This window comes from Lemur catta, chromosome 2, assembly GCF_020740605.2.
Source record: "Lemur catta isolate mLemCat1 chromosome 2, mLemCat1.pri, whole genome shotgun sequence".
NCBI classification, from domain to species: domain Eukaryota; kingdom Metazoa; phylum Chordata; class Mammalia; order Primates; family Lemuridae; genus Lemur; species Lemur catta.
The window spans coordinates 117,764,869-117,784,240 of NC_059129.1; the positions used below are offsets into that span (position 1 = coordinate 117,764,869).

General features: G+C 35.1%; 1 protein-coding gene across 1 annotated transcript in view; it reads left to right on the forward strand.

Annotated features, from left to right (window-relative positions):
• LAMA2 (laminin subunit alpha 2) overlaps window positions 1-19,372 on the forward strand; it is a 554,924-nt gene that overhangs the window by 481,844 nt on the left and 53,708 nt on the right. Inside the window, exons 44-49 of the mRNA XM_045544336.1 lie at window positions 833-838; window positions 3,514-3,668; window positions 10,054-10,197; window positions 11,200-11,333; window positions 13,411-13,570; window positions 17,277-17,401. Coding sequence (XP_045400292.1) covers window positions 833-838; window positions 3,514-3,668; window positions 10,054-10,197; window positions 11,200-11,333; window positions 13,411-13,570; window positions 17,277-17,401 — 724 coding nt within the window. The remainder of the gene's footprint in view (window positions 1-832; window positions 839-3,513; window positions 3,669-10,053; window positions 10,198-11,199; window positions 11,334-13,410; window positions 13,571-17,276; window positions 17,402-19,372) is intronic.

A 19,372-nucleotide genomic window follows, 5' to 3' on the forward strand; every position in this document is an offset into this window, starting at 1 on the left:
TGGTATTGACATTAAATGCTACACAATTCAGATGCTATTTGACTGAGGAGTGGAGCCTGATTTCAGCATCCTAGTCTCAAAACAACTGCTAACGAAGCTATGATCTCATAGACACTGTTAGCAGGCCTCCTTCCTGAACAAAGAAGAATACAAATACATGTAACACGTACTTCAGAGCTAGGGAGAAAAAGGATTCATTCCTTGCCATTTCTTCAAGGAAGAAAAAGGGGAGATACAATGTTTTTAATTTTCTTTATTTTTTTTCATCACTATAGCTCTCAGATCTTATTTAATTTTTTTTAATGTAAGCCCAGAGATAGCTTCCCTCATAGTTTAAATATTCCATAAGAACAATTTCCTCTGATGCTCCGATGTATGCCAAATCACAATATTTTCCCCAAAAAATGAATGAAAAAATTTTAAGTAAATGTTACTATTTTGCTTATTTTAAAATTTAAGATATCATTTAATTCTATTTTAGATCTCAACTAAAATAATATTTCATAATATTATCTCTGTTTTTGATCCTATCCTCTATTGAGAGAAATAGTTACCTATAAATACTAATTAAGTTGGGTCCGTTTTCTGTCTTATTAGAAGATTATAATAAAGTTTCTTTTAAAATGAACAATGGTTGCTAAATAACATATTTTTGTGTACTTTTATTTGATTACCTTTGTCTGACTTAAAGTGGGGTATATTTGTAATTAGTACCTGTTGTGAAAAGTACCATTTTTATAGTCACTATTTTAAAATATCTCTACAAAATATTTCCTCATGATTTTTCTAATTGTTTCTAATTTGTTTTACTTCCATATGAAATTACCTGCAGAAATCAGTATGTATATGTTTACTTGCATATTTTTTAGTAACTCTTATGCTTAAAAGCTTTAGCTTTGCATGTTACCATGTTTTAGCACTGCTTTAAACATTACATAGCTATTCTTTCTGCTGTCACAGCATTAACGCTAGGTACATAAAAGGAATCTTCCTATATAAGCAGATAAAATATGGATGTATTAAATATAAAGTGTTTTTAATAGTGCTATGAAAAATTAGTGTAAAATCTGTATGATATCCACATAAAAGTGGAAAACGGAATTCCTTCACAGACTGAACTAAATTACAATGTTTCTGATAACACAAATTCAGCCACTGCCACTGAAATGACTTCTTTGCGGTAGAATTAATATAAATTAGGTGTATTTGCTTATTGTTTTTCCCCAGACACCCACTTTTTCCCCTCCTTATAAGTAATTATTCTCAACTTCTAGAGAGTTATATTTAGAAAAGCACATTATAAAATTAGATCTTAACAAATATGTAACTACTGGGATGTAAAAATATTCTCTTTTAAACATCTCATAAGTTACATTTTAAGTCAAAAATAAAACTGCAAAATAGCTAGAAAAATAACAATGAAATTCAACATATCAAAATCTGAAAAGTGTCACCAAGGCTGTCCTCGGTGAAAAATAAGAGCAAGTATATAACTAAACAAGCAGTGAAATAAATTTTAGACAATCAATTTGGTGAGTTAGAAGTAAAGTTAACTTAAAGAAAGAAAAAGAAGAAGAAAAAAATGAAAACAAATTTAGGAATTAGAAAACAGTAAATATTAGATCTGATAAATTCAAGAGGTGAATCCTTGGGAATTAAAGATTAAAAATTAAAAAATTGGTAGGTTTAATCATGAAAAATAGAGCACAAATAGGCAAAGTTCTAAAGGAGATAAAATTAGATAAGAGAGGAAATTTAACACATAAGAAAGTAACTGGCAAAACTCTATGCTAATAAATTTTAAAGCCTAAAGGATATAGATAATTTTCTAGAAAAACATCAACTAAACAAAATCTATCATCAGGAGTGATTTAAAAATCTACACAGTCAAATAATTATAGAAGAAAGTAAAAAGTTTTCAAAAACTACAAGAAAGCGTGACAATACCACAGATGATTTATTTTTCAGACCTTCAAGAAGATAATATCCATATGGCTTAGACTGCTCCAGAAGACTGGAGGGAAAAAGGAGGGAGGAGGTGCACCCCTATGTTCTATTTTGAAGCATTTGATAAAAACTTCTGGGAGCTTTAGATGGAAAGGATCTGTTATCTGCCTAAGCCTAAGTAGTCTTTGTTTAACTACTTTTTCTCCTGGCTCATGAATCTAAATCTAAATCGTATTTCCTCAATTCTAGAGTAATTTGTAGAATTACATTGGAAAAATAAAGAAAGGAAAAAATGATCAAATGGTTCATTAAAAGTGTACAAAACAAAGGGATAACTGTGTTTATCTTATCTATACAATTATACAGTGAGGGCTTTGACCCAGAGAACTTGCATTTGAGAAAGGAAATACTGTACTCAGTTTTGATCTATCAACTCTACTAGTTTATGTTAATAGTAGACCTATATTCTTCTTAAATACCACTAACAATATAACTCATATTTATGAGCATGAATTCAAAATACCTATTTAAAACCTAATTTAAATATAATAATTTACTTCCATCTGAGCACATTTGATTCATTCCTGATGATTAGTTCTCAGTGGTCATGTGTCAGCCAGAGAGCAGATCATTCACAGTCTAACAGAGCATGTAGCCTTGGACTTTAGGCAGTTTAACTTTTTCATCAGGGTCACAATGACAGAAAGCTGAACAATACACACTCAATCAGATAATAAATGGCATAGTTTGGATAAGATTGCCAGCATCCCAGAGATAGAATAATTGGTTTTCCATGCGTCATATGCCCTCCTTGAAAAGCACATACTGAAAGTCTATGGATCAGTGATAACCTTCAATGTTTTAGGGTTGAAACTTTTGAAATTGCCAATATTCAATCTTTTATTTTTTTTTAGCCTACAAAAACAGCAGTTTAATATGGGTCAACCTAATATAACACAGGATAATCAACTATTCTTCAAAATGAAATTGAACTGCAGCATGAAAGATTTAATTAAAGTATAACATAGGCCTTAAGTCTAAGGGTTTTTCAACATCAAAATGTTCTTCAAAAGACATTTTGATAGCTTCTCTTTTTAAATGTGTAAAGAAAGACAGTGAGAAAAAGAAAGAAAACTAATTGTGTGTTAAGAACCCTGATTTAAATACAGTTCTGGCGTGGACAGACTAAGTGACATTTTAAAGATGCTTTCATTTCCTTGCTTCTATGACTAAAGTTCTATTATGTAAAGGTTAACTTTTTGGCTAAAGCTAGAAATTAAGCATTGAATTAAGTTCATCATCTTCTCTATCTTCAAAGCTTATTTTCACCTTAATCACAAAGCCAATATGGTGGCTGTCTCTCTCTAACGTCCCCTCTGGCCTGCTTGAGTCTCAACTAAAATACTCTCATTTGCCATCACACACTTTGCTTCAGCCAGCAGTAATGGCCCGCCTTTGTCACATGGATAAGATGAAATTGTTGAGTTACGCATACTACTATTCTCATTCTCTGTGTGAGTGCGTGCGCATGCACATGTGTGTGCGTGGTAATTTTGTTCTATGCAGTTGCAGATGCAGATGCCACTGTAAAAAATCTAGAACAAGAAGCTGACCGGCTGATAGATAAACTCAAACCCATCAAGGAACTCGAGGATAACCTAAAGAAAAACATCTCTGAGATAAAGGAATTGATAAACCAAGCCCGGAAACAAGCCAATTCTGTAAGCTTCTTTTGTTTTCAGAATCATTAACTGATCGCAATTGTTGGGGCCTGACTGTAATTGTTGGATTATTCCCAGAGCGAACGTCTTTCCCCAGTGTTACTTGTTGAATGATCTCTGGTTGTTTTCCTTTAACTTGAGCTATTTGGCGTAGGATGGAGGGGGGAGATTAGATTTTTTTTCATAAATTTCAAAAGACATTTCATGAGAACAATAATCACTACTAATTGTTTTAGAGTTAGGAATTCTGATATATAATTGTTTGAATAGAGTAAGATAAATAGCAAGAATGAAAACCTAATATTATATTCTAAAAAGGATAAGAGTGCCTTGCTCTTGATAAAAATGAAAAAGACCAACTTAGTGGGGTTGTGGCAGCAATAAACAAACAAGGTTACAAAGAGTAATAGCAAAGAGAAACCATTATTTTATGTATATTCTCTTGTCTGAGTACAAGCAACAATAAAAATGACATTGGTTACAATTTCTACATTTTTTTACTTTGGAATAAAAATAGGAAATACCTTACTTATCTCAAATTTTTGCTCTTTATTTACCCAATTAGAAGTTAACTAGGCTAGAAGCAGAACTTTCTGGAAGGGTAGCGTGTTAATGAACCTGGACAGAACTGTTAAGTGCCAGTGTGAAACTTTAGCTGAGCTAAAAAAAAAAAAAAAAGATAATTTTCGTGTTGTCAGGCTTAAATGCAAACCTTTTTAGATATGTAAGTCTTCCATCTCAAAAATTCCAATTTTTGAACAACTTCAGAGCTAGGATGATCAGAAAAACTTTTTCTTAATCCATCAATTTATATTTTTTAGTAGTAGCCGAGAATATGATGCTTGTGTGACAGTATATGCTTTTTCCTTCTTATGCACATCTACCACCTCTAAACAAGGCCAAGACAAAAAGTTTGAGGTAAACCTTGAAAATGAATCCATGATTGACTGAAGAAAAACTTAGAAAACAACGAAAAGATCAGTGGAGATGATGTTACATAAGATCAGAGTAAAAGAAGCAGTGAAAGGGTCTGAGAAGAACCTATATCCAGCTACAATATGAAAACCATGTAATAAGGTTAATAGGTGATCATTATATATGTAAAACACAGGATTAAAAGAACCAGTTGTTACTCCAAGATTTCGAGTTTTATCTAAGATTTAACCAATGTAGAAAAAGCATCTTCTATGTTCAGTGCTACATTCTGTGAGGTACATAAAGATGAAAGAGGTAGTTCTTCCACTCACAAAGTTTATAATGTAGTAGGAAAAATAAGACGTGTTCACAAACAACTCTAAGATAATGCAGAATATTATGCCACATTACATGAGCCATGGGGAAGTGCTTTAAAAGTTCTAGAAGGAGCAGTCACATCTAGTATGGCCAGAAGATTTCCTGAAGAAAAGGATTTGAGCCAGACTTTGAAGTCAGATAGCACTAGATAGTGGGGGGCATCCTGAGAAGAGGGAATGGATGGAGCCAAGGCAGAGAGAGAAGAAGTTTCAGTGTCAGTTTATGAAAGAGAAGTCCAGATTCCCACGAGTAATTGGTAAAGCATTAAACTTGAAAGGTCAGTGGAAGACAGATCTTGTCAGGCCTTAAATACTAAATTAAGCAGTTTCATTTAACAACAATTGTAGGTGGAATAAACCTCACTAGTGAGGATAAGCTGAAAGTTTTTGAGAATGAAACATAGTATAATCAGAACTATGCTTTTTAAAAAAATAAATCTGGACCGGACACGGTGGCTCATGCCTGTAATCCTAGCACTCTGGGAGGTCGAGGTGGGTGGATCGTGAGGTCAGGAGTTCAAGACCAGCCTGAGCAAGAGTGAGACCCCGTCTCTACTGAAAATAGAAACAAATTATCTGTCCAGCTAAAAATATATATAGAAAAAATTAGCTGGGCATGGTGGCGCATGCCTGTAGTCCCAGCTACTCGGGAGGCTGAGGCAGTAGGATGGCGTAAGCCCAGGAGTTTGAGGTTGCTGTGAGCTAGGCTGACGCCACGGCACTCACTCTAGCCCGGGCAACAAAGCGAGATTCTGTCTCAAAAAATAAAAATAAAAATAAATAAAAAAATAAATAAGTCTGGAAGTAATTTGTGGAGTAGATGAGAGAAACTAAAATGAAGGACCCAACTATAGCTGTAGCAATAGGAAGAGAAAGGAAGAGATTAATATATCATTCCTATATTTGCAATATTAACTTGGTAGAATCAATAATAGTAAATATTCTTTGTGAATCTCACATTTAGCCATACTTTCTGCCTTAGTCATCAAGTGGGGAAATCTGGACATTTTTATGATTTTTCATCATAAAGATATCTAAACATACACCCATATAATTTTCAGTTGTGAGTGCTTTTCCCCTCCATTCAAAAAGATAAAATTCTGACATATAAGCATATAAAACCTGTCTCAAAGTACAAAATGAAAGGAAAGTATAAAAGTAATAATAGAAAAAATAACCATTGTTCATGCCTTTCAAGAAAATTTCCAATTACTTTTGGAAATGGAAGTCGCAAGAAAATGCCTTATTTTTTGTAAGATGTTAGAAATACGCCAACAGCCAAATTTTTTTTCAAGTGAGTTTTGCACTAACTGAAGCTTACATTCTGATTTGTAAGTATATTTGTAACCTGGCATGAATATTTGGATGTGACTTTAACACTTACTTAATAAGACCAAGAAATTAAAGACATTTATTTTAAAGTAGCTTTCTTTTGGTTTGTTGATTCTGAAATTGAGTGGCTGATACTCTTTTAAATGAATGACCCACTTACTGGATAAAAAATGCAGTGAAAATCCAATAGAGATAATGATGGGATACTCAATAATGTTTAACTGAGTTCATGATGATTAACTGGTGAATAATGTTGTATCAGAAATGCCTTAGAGATACTTAATGATTTTTGTTTAGAAGTCTTGCTAGGATTCACATTATAAATAGCAATAATTGATAGAACCATACGTCCTAAGAAAATATGTACATTTCAGAAATTTCTCCCCTTTTACAAGAGAGAAGAGATGCTAGAGATCTCTTCCAGATAAATTTATAGATATTGTATTTTGATTTACTTGTTTTATGTTGGTTAAAAGAAACACCTATAATTGGAACTTAAAATATGAAGTATTTAAAAGGAGAGATTATTAGTTATGAACTGATTATCAACAATCTGGGCTGCCTGAATTTTTCAGGTACTGAGGATATATTCAAAACCATAAGCCAAAAAACAGAAATCCAAGAGGGTTTTCCATATAACAGTTGAGTAATAGGTTACGGTCTTAGTCTGTTTTGTACTACTATAAAAGAACACCACAGACTAAGTAATTTATAAAGAACAGAAATTTACTCTAACAGTTCTGGAGGCTGGGAAGTGCAGGATCAAGGCATCAGAAGGTTGGGGCCCAGTTTTTCTGCTTCCAAGATGGTGCCTTGAATGCTGCATTCTCCATAGGGGAGGAATGTTGTATCCTCAAGTGGCAGAAGAGCAGGAGAGAAAACCCACTCCTGTAAGCTCTTTTTATAGTGCCATTAATCCATTCATGAGGGCAGACTCTCATGACCTAAATAATTCCCAAACGGTCTCACTTCCCAACAATGTTGCTTTAGGGATTAAATTTTTAACACATGAATTTTGGGGGACACATTGAAACCATAGTGGTTACTTTACAAGATTAACTGCTGGCATATTGGGTATAATAGCATCATTTTTTTTCAGAGAATCATATTTCTCAAATATGTAAATGTTGCTATAAAGTGGATTAATTGTAACTTCTAGTGGCATTGCATACTCTTAGTTTTAAAATGGCTACTCTCTTAGACTTTGAATCCTCTGATGGAGTTTCATCAGTTCAGTTGGATTTCAGTGCTGGAGCTCTGTCTTCTACTCTTTGGCAACCCACTTTTCAACACATGTAATCCCATATTATTAATATTTCTACCAGGTTGACCTAAGCAAGGACTGAAACTCATTCTGTGACCAGATGGTCACACATTCTATTATTCAGTCATTTCTTCTTTAAACAATAACTGAGGAACATTATTTGTGTTTTTTAAGTAAAAATTACTTATTAGTGATTAAACTAGCCATAATATGGCCCTATGGCCAACCCTACAAAGCATTTACAAAGTAAAGATTAAATAAACTACACTCAGACACTTTTGGCTTCTAATCCAGCCCCACTAGGAATTTGGACGTGACTTCTTGCCAGAGATAACTCAACTCATGAATTCCAGTCAAATCTTGATTTCTTGTTCTCTTTGATCTTCTCATGATGTCAATGACACTTATGGCCTGCCTCAGATATTAAATTTGCTAAGTGCCAAGGTCTCTGATGACAATTTTGGTTCGTGTGCTACAGATTCTTAAAAACTCACTATATCCTACACTCTTTTGTGAACATTAAAAATAACTGAGGAGTGCATTTTCCCTACCTGCACTCTACTATATTGTCTTTCTCTTACTTTGATTCATCCTTTTTATCTCTAATCCTTTGGATAATCCTTCATTTAGGGGCCATTCTATCATATAACACCCTTTGCCAATTCCCATTGCTTTATAATATTAGCATCCATAGTAAAAATTGTACATTTCCTACTTCAGTTTTTCTGCAATTCATTTTGATTCGCCTACCCTCAGGTCTGTAGGTAGAAAGATAATTCCATGACTTGTGAAGCAAAGAACTAACCTCCTGACTGAAAACCACTCTACCAGGAAGACTATCTCCCTAGGACACAGAGCAAACATTCTGGGGACCAGAGTTGACCCATAGTCCTACGCCACCGTTAGAGAGAAGGCAAGGACAGGGAAAGCAGTCTAAGCAGTAGGCTTCCTAAGCGTTCCAGCCCCAGGCCACCACACACAGGCCTCCAGGAGTCACCCTCCTCCTGGCGGTGGAGAAAACAGCCCCTGTTTCTTAGAACACAGCTTGCTCTGTGTGGAAATGCAGTTTGGTTAGCAGATCAGGTGAGGCAACAACAGTATACAAATACATGACTTATACAGGGTCTGTAGGAGATACAGCAGGTCTGCTGTATCCCTAGCAGTTCTCAGACGTATATAAATTTATCTGTTTGTCAGAACCAAAAATCCCTCCTTCACTTTCTCTTTTGAATTCAACCAACTTTGCACCCAGGACATTCACGGTATACTGTTCACCACCCTTGCAAAGGGGCCACAGTGCTAACTACATTCACAGGCAAATGAGACTCTTGGAGACACCTCCTGGTATCACCATACTGTGGAGACTGGTTTGGTGGCCTATCTTCTTTGGAGTCTACATAGCACTTCCATGGGTGTAAAAATAATGCTAGTTGGTTTTCTTCCAAATGTACAAACTATATGAGTAGCAAAAAATGCTAGATGAAATGAGAAAATGGAAATTCACTGGTAGTGAATTTCAGGCAGCCGGGCATTTGAACCAGTAGCAAAGAGAAGTATTACATCTTCCCCTCTCTCTGCCTCCCTCTTTGCACATTATCGCTGAGCAAAGTAACAGATTCTCTCTGAGTCCAAGCAACTATATTGCTGTCCTGAAAGTACCCCTTTGATGGCGATTTTCCACCAGACCCAAAGGAAATTAAATCAGATAATCAACTAGTGTTATTTGTGATTGAAGGAAGGCTCCCTAAATGTAAGTAAAAATTGGTATGAACAGTGTCATTCTAGTCATATAGGAATTCCTTTCTTAGCAATTTATAGTAATTTTCAAGGTATTCTTCAAAAGAAAAAGGACCTGTTAAATACATTAGTAGTGATAGCCATTGGAAATTATTTCCATTTCATTTCCTGGCAACTTAATAAAAAGGTATAATTTATTCTGAAATGTATGTTCTGAATAGAATGATTAATAGTCTTATTGTTAGAACATCTAGAACAAAATCTATTTGTCCTCTTTCAGCTGAAAGAGCATGGGAGGGTAGGTAATTTCTTCTTGAAAACTAAAAGGAAAACGGTTTCCTACTTTAAGTGATACCAAAACTGCAGAAATTTGAATTGTAAAATTTCATTAAGAAACCTTAATGAAGATCATTCCTGTTAGCTCCATGTAAAAATCACCTTTTGAAAATGTTCCAGTATTCATAAAGGAGAAAAGTATGAAGGTAAGAATTTTTTAGTTGTGTGCTTCAAAAAATAGTAGCATGCTAACAAGACATGGAACTGTGAACAGCTCATTGTCAAAATACTCATGGAAAACTGCTCTTCTGTGCCCTCATTAGTGACTGTAATGGTGTCTGCATATGGGCATTTAATGGTACTATTTGATGGCAGAAAAATAACTTCAAAGAAGAAATGATGATGGCTTTGTGGTTGTTTGGAAGCTACTTTAAACTTTCTGAGAGATTTAGTTTTGGTTCTTTGTACCTTGTTTTTCTTAAAGATCAAAGTATCTGTGTCTTCGGGAGGTGACTGCATTCGAACATACAAGCCAGAAATCAAGAAAGGAAGTTACAATAATATTATTGTCAATGTAAAGACAGGTGTTGCTGACAACCTCCTTTTTTATCTTGGAAGTGCCAAATTTGTAAGTCTAATGTTTGACTTTTCTTTATACTACTGTACGTGTGTAGTTGAAGATTAATTCTAGTATTGGGGAAAATGTATCAAATCTAATAATATGGTCCCCAAATTGTCTAATGTATACTTTCAGATTTGATAACCTCAGAATCTCAACTCACAAAGTTCTGAAGTGTCAAATTAAGTTAGAAGTCAAATGAAAGGAAGAAAACTAGAATATTTAGGAACATTTGCTTTCATTGGTCAGTATACCAGCATTAATTTTGAAGTATATTTTCAAATTCAGCTGCTTAAGATAAAAGGTTATAGGAATAAAGCTTTTATTTACTCTTCTCAAACTAAGAAATTACAATGACCTTTCATGTTAATGAAATGAAAATAGCAAATTATATACTAACTTCTTACCAATGAAACTCTTCTAAGTCTTGTTGAATTCATGACTCAAACTGAAATAATGTAGGCTGTATCTACAAAAGCTCATCCATAAAGGTCTAAATCCATCCATCTGAACGTTTTGACTTTTCATGTATGGGGACCTTCCAAAACGAATAAGACTTCTTAACAGATCAGTTCTGACATAAGTCAATTTTTGCCATTCAGGTAAGGAGCTCTGGATCATTTTGAGTAAAAAGAATCATGGCTGCCCCTTCATAAATGTCAGTGTCCTTGGTAAAAACAATAGTGAACTCTGAATCCAAATATTTCCTTTTATCTCTACCACAAGTATCAGAATAAGAAAGGCTTTTGTCTCAAAATTAGATCTAACTAGAATGAACACATATGCCTCAGCGGTGTGGACATTATTTTTGCCTTAATTCATTATACAATAATAAACTGTCATTTTAATCATACATAATAATAAATCCTATCATTTCAGAAGTTTTATCATGAGATTTCACATTATTTCACACATCTGTAAATGGCACTTGTCTAAAAGTACTCTGTTGGCCTCCTTTTTCAGGGTGTTTTACGTCTGATAGCTATTGTTTTTATATTTCTCTGAATTTAGATTGACTTCCTGGCTATAGAAATGCGTAAAGGCAAAGTGAGCTTTCTCTGGGATGTTGGATCTGGAGTTGGACGTGTAGAGTACCCAGATTTGACTATTGATGACTCATATTGGTACCGTATCGAAGCATCAAGGTAATTAAATGACAGAACTGTGAAGTAGTTTATAAGAAATAGCTTATAAGTAGTTTATAAGAAAACTCCTATTTCCATTTCTATAAGGCAGCTGTGTATACATATATACATGTGTATGAATTTTATATATGTACAAATACATGGAAATAAGTATTTTTTCATATCTGTTAAGACCTGACAAACCTTCAAGGTATTGATCAGAGTGACCAGGCCATTTCTGACACCTTCATCTGACGTCCAGTAGGAATTTGGGGGTTTATCTGTGTTCAGTCATGCTACCTCACCTGACCAAAAAAAAAGTACTGACATTCATTCTTACGAAGTACAAACCAGAGCATAAGAGCTGTTATCATTGCCCATCTTTGGTGTACACAGCTCCCCTTCTAGTCCATGTACTGACCATCCCTGCGATCGCATGCAATATCTAAATGCTGGGATCCATATGTAATATGTCAGGTCCACACTACTTAAAATGGGAAGTAATAGGGAATCGATTCATTAATTCTATCTTTGAAGCTTTAATTATCAACTTATAGCAGCATATAGAGTACTTGCAGAACCATTCTTGTCCTCAGTACCTCCCCCTCATTTTCTCTTCTTCGTTTTCTAATTTTCAACCTCCTATTAAACTCGAAGCAGCTAACAATTGAGAGGTATAGTTGAGGGACTACGGCTAGAGATGCAGCTGATCAGAGATGGGTAGAGAAGACGTAAAGAACTATGTTCAATCTATGTGATGGATAGATAGAGTTTCATTCTGTTTATATGTGCTTAAATTTTTACATAACAAAAAGTTTAAAAGAAGGAGCTGAGCACAATGCCACTCACCTATAGTCCCAGCTACTTGGGAGGCTGAGGCAGGATGATCACTTGAGCCCAGGAGTTAGGGGCTATAGTGTGCTATGATCATACCTATGAATAGCCACTGCAGTCCAGCCTGGGCAACAGAGCGAGACCCCATAACTTAAAAAAAAATGTAAAAGAAAACTTAATGAGAATCAATATTTGTAGTTCTTTTTTAAGATTTTCAGCAAGAGCCTGTGTGCATGTGAGAAAAAGAGAGAGAGCCTACAACAGACAATGCACTTGCATGTGTGGTGGTGCTGGGGGGATTAAATACTTAGTACAGAGTTTAAGGACATTTAACTCACAAGTGCAATTCTTCTATCAGAAAAGATACATTCTATTAAAGAAGGTAAACCTTATTTAATAAATTCCTTCTTTTGTTGCCGTGTGTTTCACTTAACACTGCACCCTGAAAGATAAAAAGATTACCAAAATGAGACAGCAGGGAGAGACATGTGACACTGAAGTTTTGTTATGACTGCTTGTCTCTGAACAGAGACCAGATTTTCATATTTAACAAGTCATGGAAATCAATCACTTTAAAAAGGAAATGAAATAAAATGATAACAGCTTTCAAAATTCTGTTAATTGAATTTAAAAGTTAACTTTTAGACAATTTACATGTACAAATCTGAGCACTAGATATTGTACTATACACATTAAGATGGTGTGCCAAACAATAAAAGACAAACAATTCCAGGAAGACTGCTTCAGCAAATTTGGATCCAAGATATTACAAAGAATTTTAGGAGAACTCATGCAGCTTTTATTATAATACAGAAAAATGGCTCATTTGGGGTCCACTTGCTGAATTAAATTAGACAAAATGCTAAATGAAGTAATGTAAACTTGTTTACATTGAATGTGTTGGTAAATAGCAAATTATTATGTAAAGCAGTAGGAAAAAACTTTTCCATGTAACCCATAGCAATTCCATTAGTGAATTACTGCTGTGTCATTTCATATCAATGAACACAGACAGAATCAGGATGTGGTACTCGCTGATCCTGGTTGAATCTGACAGTAAGTATTCAGCAAAGATCAGACTCTGGATGTTGATTTGAGATTCAATGAATCTGGAACATTTGAAGCTAAACACCCAGTTATTGCTTACATTTTTTGAAACAAGTCTTTGCATTTTATAGCTTTCAAATCTGAAGTTACCTGAAATGTGATACATATTTCATTTCCTGTACTTTCTTCTTCTTCATTTCAACACATACCTTCGAAGAACGGGGAGAAATGGAACTATTTCTGTGAGAGCCCTGGATGGACCCAAAGCCAGCATTGTACCCAGTACATACCATTCAGTGTCCCCTCCAGGGTACACTATTCTAGATGTGGATGCAAATGCGATGCTGTTTGTTGGCGGCTTAACTGGGAAATTAAAGGTAATGTGTTCTTCTTCATCCTGTTTATTTCATCTTTATAGACAACTTCAGACATGATTACTTTGGAAGAAGGCATAATAAATAAAGCCCTGCAAAATTTGACCACTTTTCACTTAACTTGTGTTTATGAAAACATGAACTTATTTTGAGTAAGAATTTTCTTCCTTGAATATGCAATCTGGAAACAAAATATTTAAGCCTATGTGTACTTTTGAAACAATTGTTGTTTTGTCCTTATCAGTGGCATCAGTTTTTTTCTTTATATTCTTGTTGTAGTTGCCTCAAGAGCAAAATGTTTTTTAAGTATACCTTGTATTCTGAATCAATTTATGATTTATAGATATGAAGTGCTGTAAAGTTCATACTCACATCTAATTAAAAGATTTATGAATACCTTGGGAAAAATCACAGGAGCCATAAGCTTTCAAATCATGATCTGGTTTCAAAACTTTTCAAGTTGCTCTTCTCATTCTTACAGGGTAATGCACTTAATATTCATAATTGCTTCATGACAGGTCCTTGTGCATTTCAAATTGCAAAGTGCTCTCATTTTAAAGACAGTTGTGTTGATTAAATGGAATTAGGTGTTGGAAAACGACTGTGGGTGAGATGCAAGAGCACAACCAAATATAATGGATAATCCTGGGCTTGTCAGAATCACCCTGGGATGGGATTAGTCAGAAAATGCGAAAAGCCAGGGTGACCCCAAATTTATGACAACTCAATCTTCATATAGAGTGAGGTTGTTTTATTTGCTCTGTGTACGAGATGTGACTCTAAAGTACAGGAATTGATTTCACAACTACACACTAAAGTCATCCTCACCTCTTAGAACCACATATAATATATATATGGTACATAGTAATATATAGTCAAATTACTAACTTTCTCTCCTTCCCAGAAAGATAAATATAGAGGTAGCACACAGTTGTACAAAAGCTATGAATTTTGAAATCAAATCCAGGTTGCATTTTCTCCTCTACCACTTACTGAAATATGATCTTAGGAAAGTCACTTAGCCCTTTGGGCTTCAGTTTTCTCAGCTAGAAAAAAGCGATAAAAATATCTACTTTCTTCGCATATTGTAGGATACAATCATAAAGTTCTATACATTTTTATAACCCTTACCATGTGTAAGTAATGTTCTAAGTAATTTACACGAATTAACTTACTTAATTTTCACCAAAAGGTATATCTTAGTCTATTCAGCCTACTATAACAAAAATACCATAAAACTGGGTAGCTTATGAACATCTACTTCTCACGCTTCTGGAGACAATAACAAGTCCAAGATCAAAGCACCAGCAGATTCAGTGTCTAGTGAGGGCCTCTTCCTCATAGAAGGCACCTCCTTGCTGGGTCCTCACATAGTAGAAGGGATGACCAAGCTCCTTTGGGCCTCTTTTATAAGGGCACCAATCCCATTCCTGACGGCTCTGCTTCACAATCCAGTCGCCTCTCAAATGCCCCATGCCCTAATACTGTCACTTTTAGGGGTAGGATTTTAACATATGAATTTGGGGCAGGGTGGGGGGAAACAAACATACAGATCATACCAAAGTAGTACTAAAATTCTCCTCATTTTAGAGTTAATCGGAGACTGAGGAAGAGAAAATTTAAATATCTTGACCAAGGTCATACAGTAATTAGTACGAAACTGGGATTTGAACACAGGTTGACAGGCACAAGAGTCTCCATTCTTAACACCTTGTTTTATTGACACAATGAATAGTGAGCTTATGAGTATAAAATATCTGACAAATGCCTAAGATACAGTAGCCACACCTTAAATTGTACCTTACATAGTAATTATTATGCAGATGGATCGGCACAAAGCAACTTTCTGTCAGTCTCAGAAAAAAAGAAAACATAGACAAATGAACTCTATAGAAAATCTTAAGAAATAATTTTGGCCAAGAGTTTCAAGGCTCCTGCCACACCAGAATATGAACTGAAAGCTGAAAACAAGTAACTAAATGAACTCGCTGATGAGAATTCAAATGAGCAGGAAAATATCTCAAGTGTAGCTTTTCAGGATGTGAGGAGAGGCGAAAAGCAAGTAGAATTCACAAGTAGGATAATCAACCTCTAGAAAATTAAGAGGCTCTAACTGATGATGGCCCATTCCAAGGACCACTCTCACTTGTAAATGTCAGGGGTTCTGATCAACATTCTTTCTACATGGCTGTGCAGCAATGGGAAGATGTACATGTTGATGGGTTTAACCAAAAATTACAACTACACATTTTTAACTATTCAGTGACCATCTTCTTACATTTGTTCTAAAACCCAAACAAGTCAATCCACTGCTTTTCCTACATAATTCAAGTAAATGTGTATTAGCTTTGGCACAATCTCTAAAGGGATAGGCCCCAGAATATAGTACTGTCATGCATCACTCAGTGACAGGGTTATGTTCTGAGAAACACGTTGCTGGGAAATTTCATTGTGCGAACATCACAGGGTGTACACAAACCAAGAAGGTATGGCCTACTGCACACCTAGGCTATATGGTATAAACTATTGCTGTAGGCAATATCTAAACATATCTAAACATAGAAAAGGTACAGTAAAAATACAGTATTATAATCTGATGGGACCACTGTTATATATGCAATTGGTCGTTCTGTGGTGCATGACTGTATTTATTTGTAATTTGTCAATGCCAAAACAAACACAGTTGTTTAAATTATGACAAGTTTCCCTCTAGAATGGACTGGGTCGTTCCCCTCCTTAGTGATTGTGGTATGTCAAGCTCAGACTTTTCCCAGTGACAATGACACCAGGATTGGAATTCAACAGATATTTTTTGAGCCCCTGTTAGACATGAAGCTTTGTGCTGTGTGTACCAGCAAACACCACCAACATGATCCCTTCTCTTACAAAATTGCTTTCTTGTTCTTCGTTCTCTTGAACTGGAAACCTGTTATATAGAAATGAAAAATGTAGTGCAGCATTATCATAGGCTAATTGTTATGCATGCGTTTAAAATCTCTTTTAGTTCATCAGTATGTACCCTTTCTCCTGATCCCGGGGGAGAAATCTTAGTGTATGTGTAGCCCAGATTTGCCCAAATTAAATGGTGTATGGTGTAGGAGTACTAGCATTTATTTTAGCATTTAACACATTTACTGCCACACTAGGAAAAAAAAAATTTCCCTGGGGCCACAGTGTTTTATTACAAAAATAAAATAAAAACTTCAAAAACAAAATAATCCTTTCTAATTTAATGAAAAATTTGTTATTTCATATTGTTTTCTGTGTGTGAGTTATATGCAACTTGAAAAGTAGTTCTTGCAGCTCCCAAGGCAAAGAACCATGTGAGTTACACATGCTTCATGAGGTCCCGGGCTCAAAACTAGTGTGAGTTAAATACAACTCACATGCCAGTTAATGTGTTAAACACTTTCTCTGTGCCAGGCACTAAGCTTGGTGCCATAAATAAATTGTCTAATTTTATTCCCACAATAATTCCATGTTACAGATTAAAAAAAGGAATCTCAGAAAAGGAAAGCAGCTCACTTGAGGTCAGAAGCTTGGAAGTATTTATTTACTAATGGAGATAAACTGATAGAGCAAAAAATAACCAGAATCCATTGATGCAATATTTGAGCTCTGGCTTCTGCTGATAATAACTCTCATGGATATTCTGCAAGACTATTTGGGAAATTCTAAATTCTAACAAATCTAACACTTCTTTCTACAGAAGGCTGATGCCGTACGTGTGATCACATTCACTGGCTGTATGGGAGAAACATACTTTGACAATAAACCTATAGGTTTGTGGAATTTCCGAGAAAAAGAAGGAGATTGCAAAGGATGTACTGTCAGGTTAGTTGAGATGAGAACTCTCCCGAGGTCTGTCCTGTGCATCAGAAAAGCTGATTTTATTGTGCAAGGTTCTATTATCATGTGGATGTTGTGGGGCAGGTTTGAGATGATCATGCTCAGAGGTGGATTTACCACGAAGCTAATGAAACGTCAAGTCTCTGCCCCCATCGGTGCAGGCATCTTCTCAGGCCCTGGGAAGTGCCCCAGCAGGACATTTTCATGGTCATATGTTTTTGTAAAATTTGCAAAGGTGATATTTTAACCACAATTAGTTAAGACTACTATTTCTTTCCACCCCAACATCCCTTCAGGTCCAGGGGATTTAGTGTGTCTGTAGGTAGCTTGTAAGCTTGTAGTCATAATTTCTTTTTTCTTAAAGAGATTTCTCCCCAAACTGATTACGCCTTAGGCCTCACTGAGCATGGCTTCATTTACTCATGTTTGTAAGACAATATAGAACCACAGCCCAGGCTTTATCTCCTACAGGATTTTAAAACAGACACATAGGGTCCTCCAAGTGGTTCAATGGAAATCTTTGGGGTTTGAAGATTCTGCTTAAGGAAAGAAGGGGAACAAGAGGCCAAGATAAGCCAGCAGAAAGTGCTATAATACATATAAGCAATTATAGGTAGAAGTCATAACAAACAGGAATTTAAAAATATTTAACATCCTAGCATATAAAGCATCTATAGAGAACAAATATTCATGTATAAAATGTATCTAACATATCTAGCACACAAAGTATATAAAGAGAATAAATATTTTTATATAAAAATTAATAGAGGAAGTAAAGCAATTATCTGGAAATAGAAGTTTTTTCAGCATTAAAAATCTTAGAGCCCACTAATCACCTGAACCTACAACAATTTTAATTATATTAAATTAAAACTATAAAATATAAATTAAATACCTGGAAGCTTAATGTGCCATACATAGCAGGTCAAAAACCATTAGTTGCTCAGAGGTTTGTATTTATTTTCCAATTTAAGGGGCACACACACATTTTCAGTGCTCAAAATCCTCATTAATGTAGCATAGTACATTTTCACATTTAATTCTCAACATCTCTAGAGTTTCACAGAAGTAACCCTAAAATATTCTCTCTGTAAAAGTTTTAACTTCCAACAATCTCTTTCTTTTTGATAGTATGTAATTGTCAACAGACATTGAGAATAATTTGAAAGCCTGGCACATTCACAGTTTAAGATATTTTGTCAATAATCTTCAATAAAATCTAATATGGAAGGTTATCTGTAAAATTCTTTCAACATACCAAAGACAAGGATGTCCACATTAATATTCTGCTACTCACAAACAAACACAAATTTTCCCTAGGCATTTCTTTCGTAAATTTCTAAGTAGGATTTTCAAAAGCGTATTATCAACAAAACATCTTAAGCATTTAAATATCCAGTCAGCAGTGCGTGCCCGGGGAAGACTGTAACATCACTAATTGTCAATTCTGCAAAGGTCTTGCACTTTCAACATATAAATTATCATGCTAATTAATATAATAATATTCCTATATATTCATAGGTTGTTTTGTAGGTTACAGAGATTCATGCTTACAACTTCCTGATATTAGCATGAATACAACCTAGTCCCAGCCACTGAGACACCTGGCTGGAAAGGGAGGAAAAGACAAATACTAAAATAGTCAAAATGTAAGACATAATAGAATTCCCTTTGAAAAGGTACACTCAAGGTATACCATGATTATTCACATCGGGTTAAGGGCATCAAGATCTGCTTCATGGATGAGGTAACATTTGAGGTGGGCCTTGATGTGGGATGTGAGTCCAGTGAGAAGAGAGAGTAGATGGAATGTGGACAGATCTAGTCCCAGAGACCAGTGAGAGCAAAGGGAGGAATGTTGGAAAGTGAGAGCGTTTTTAGAAAACAAGTGTAAATCCACTCATCCAGGATTGGCAAATGGGAGAATGATGTGGATAAGATGCAGTGACCACACAG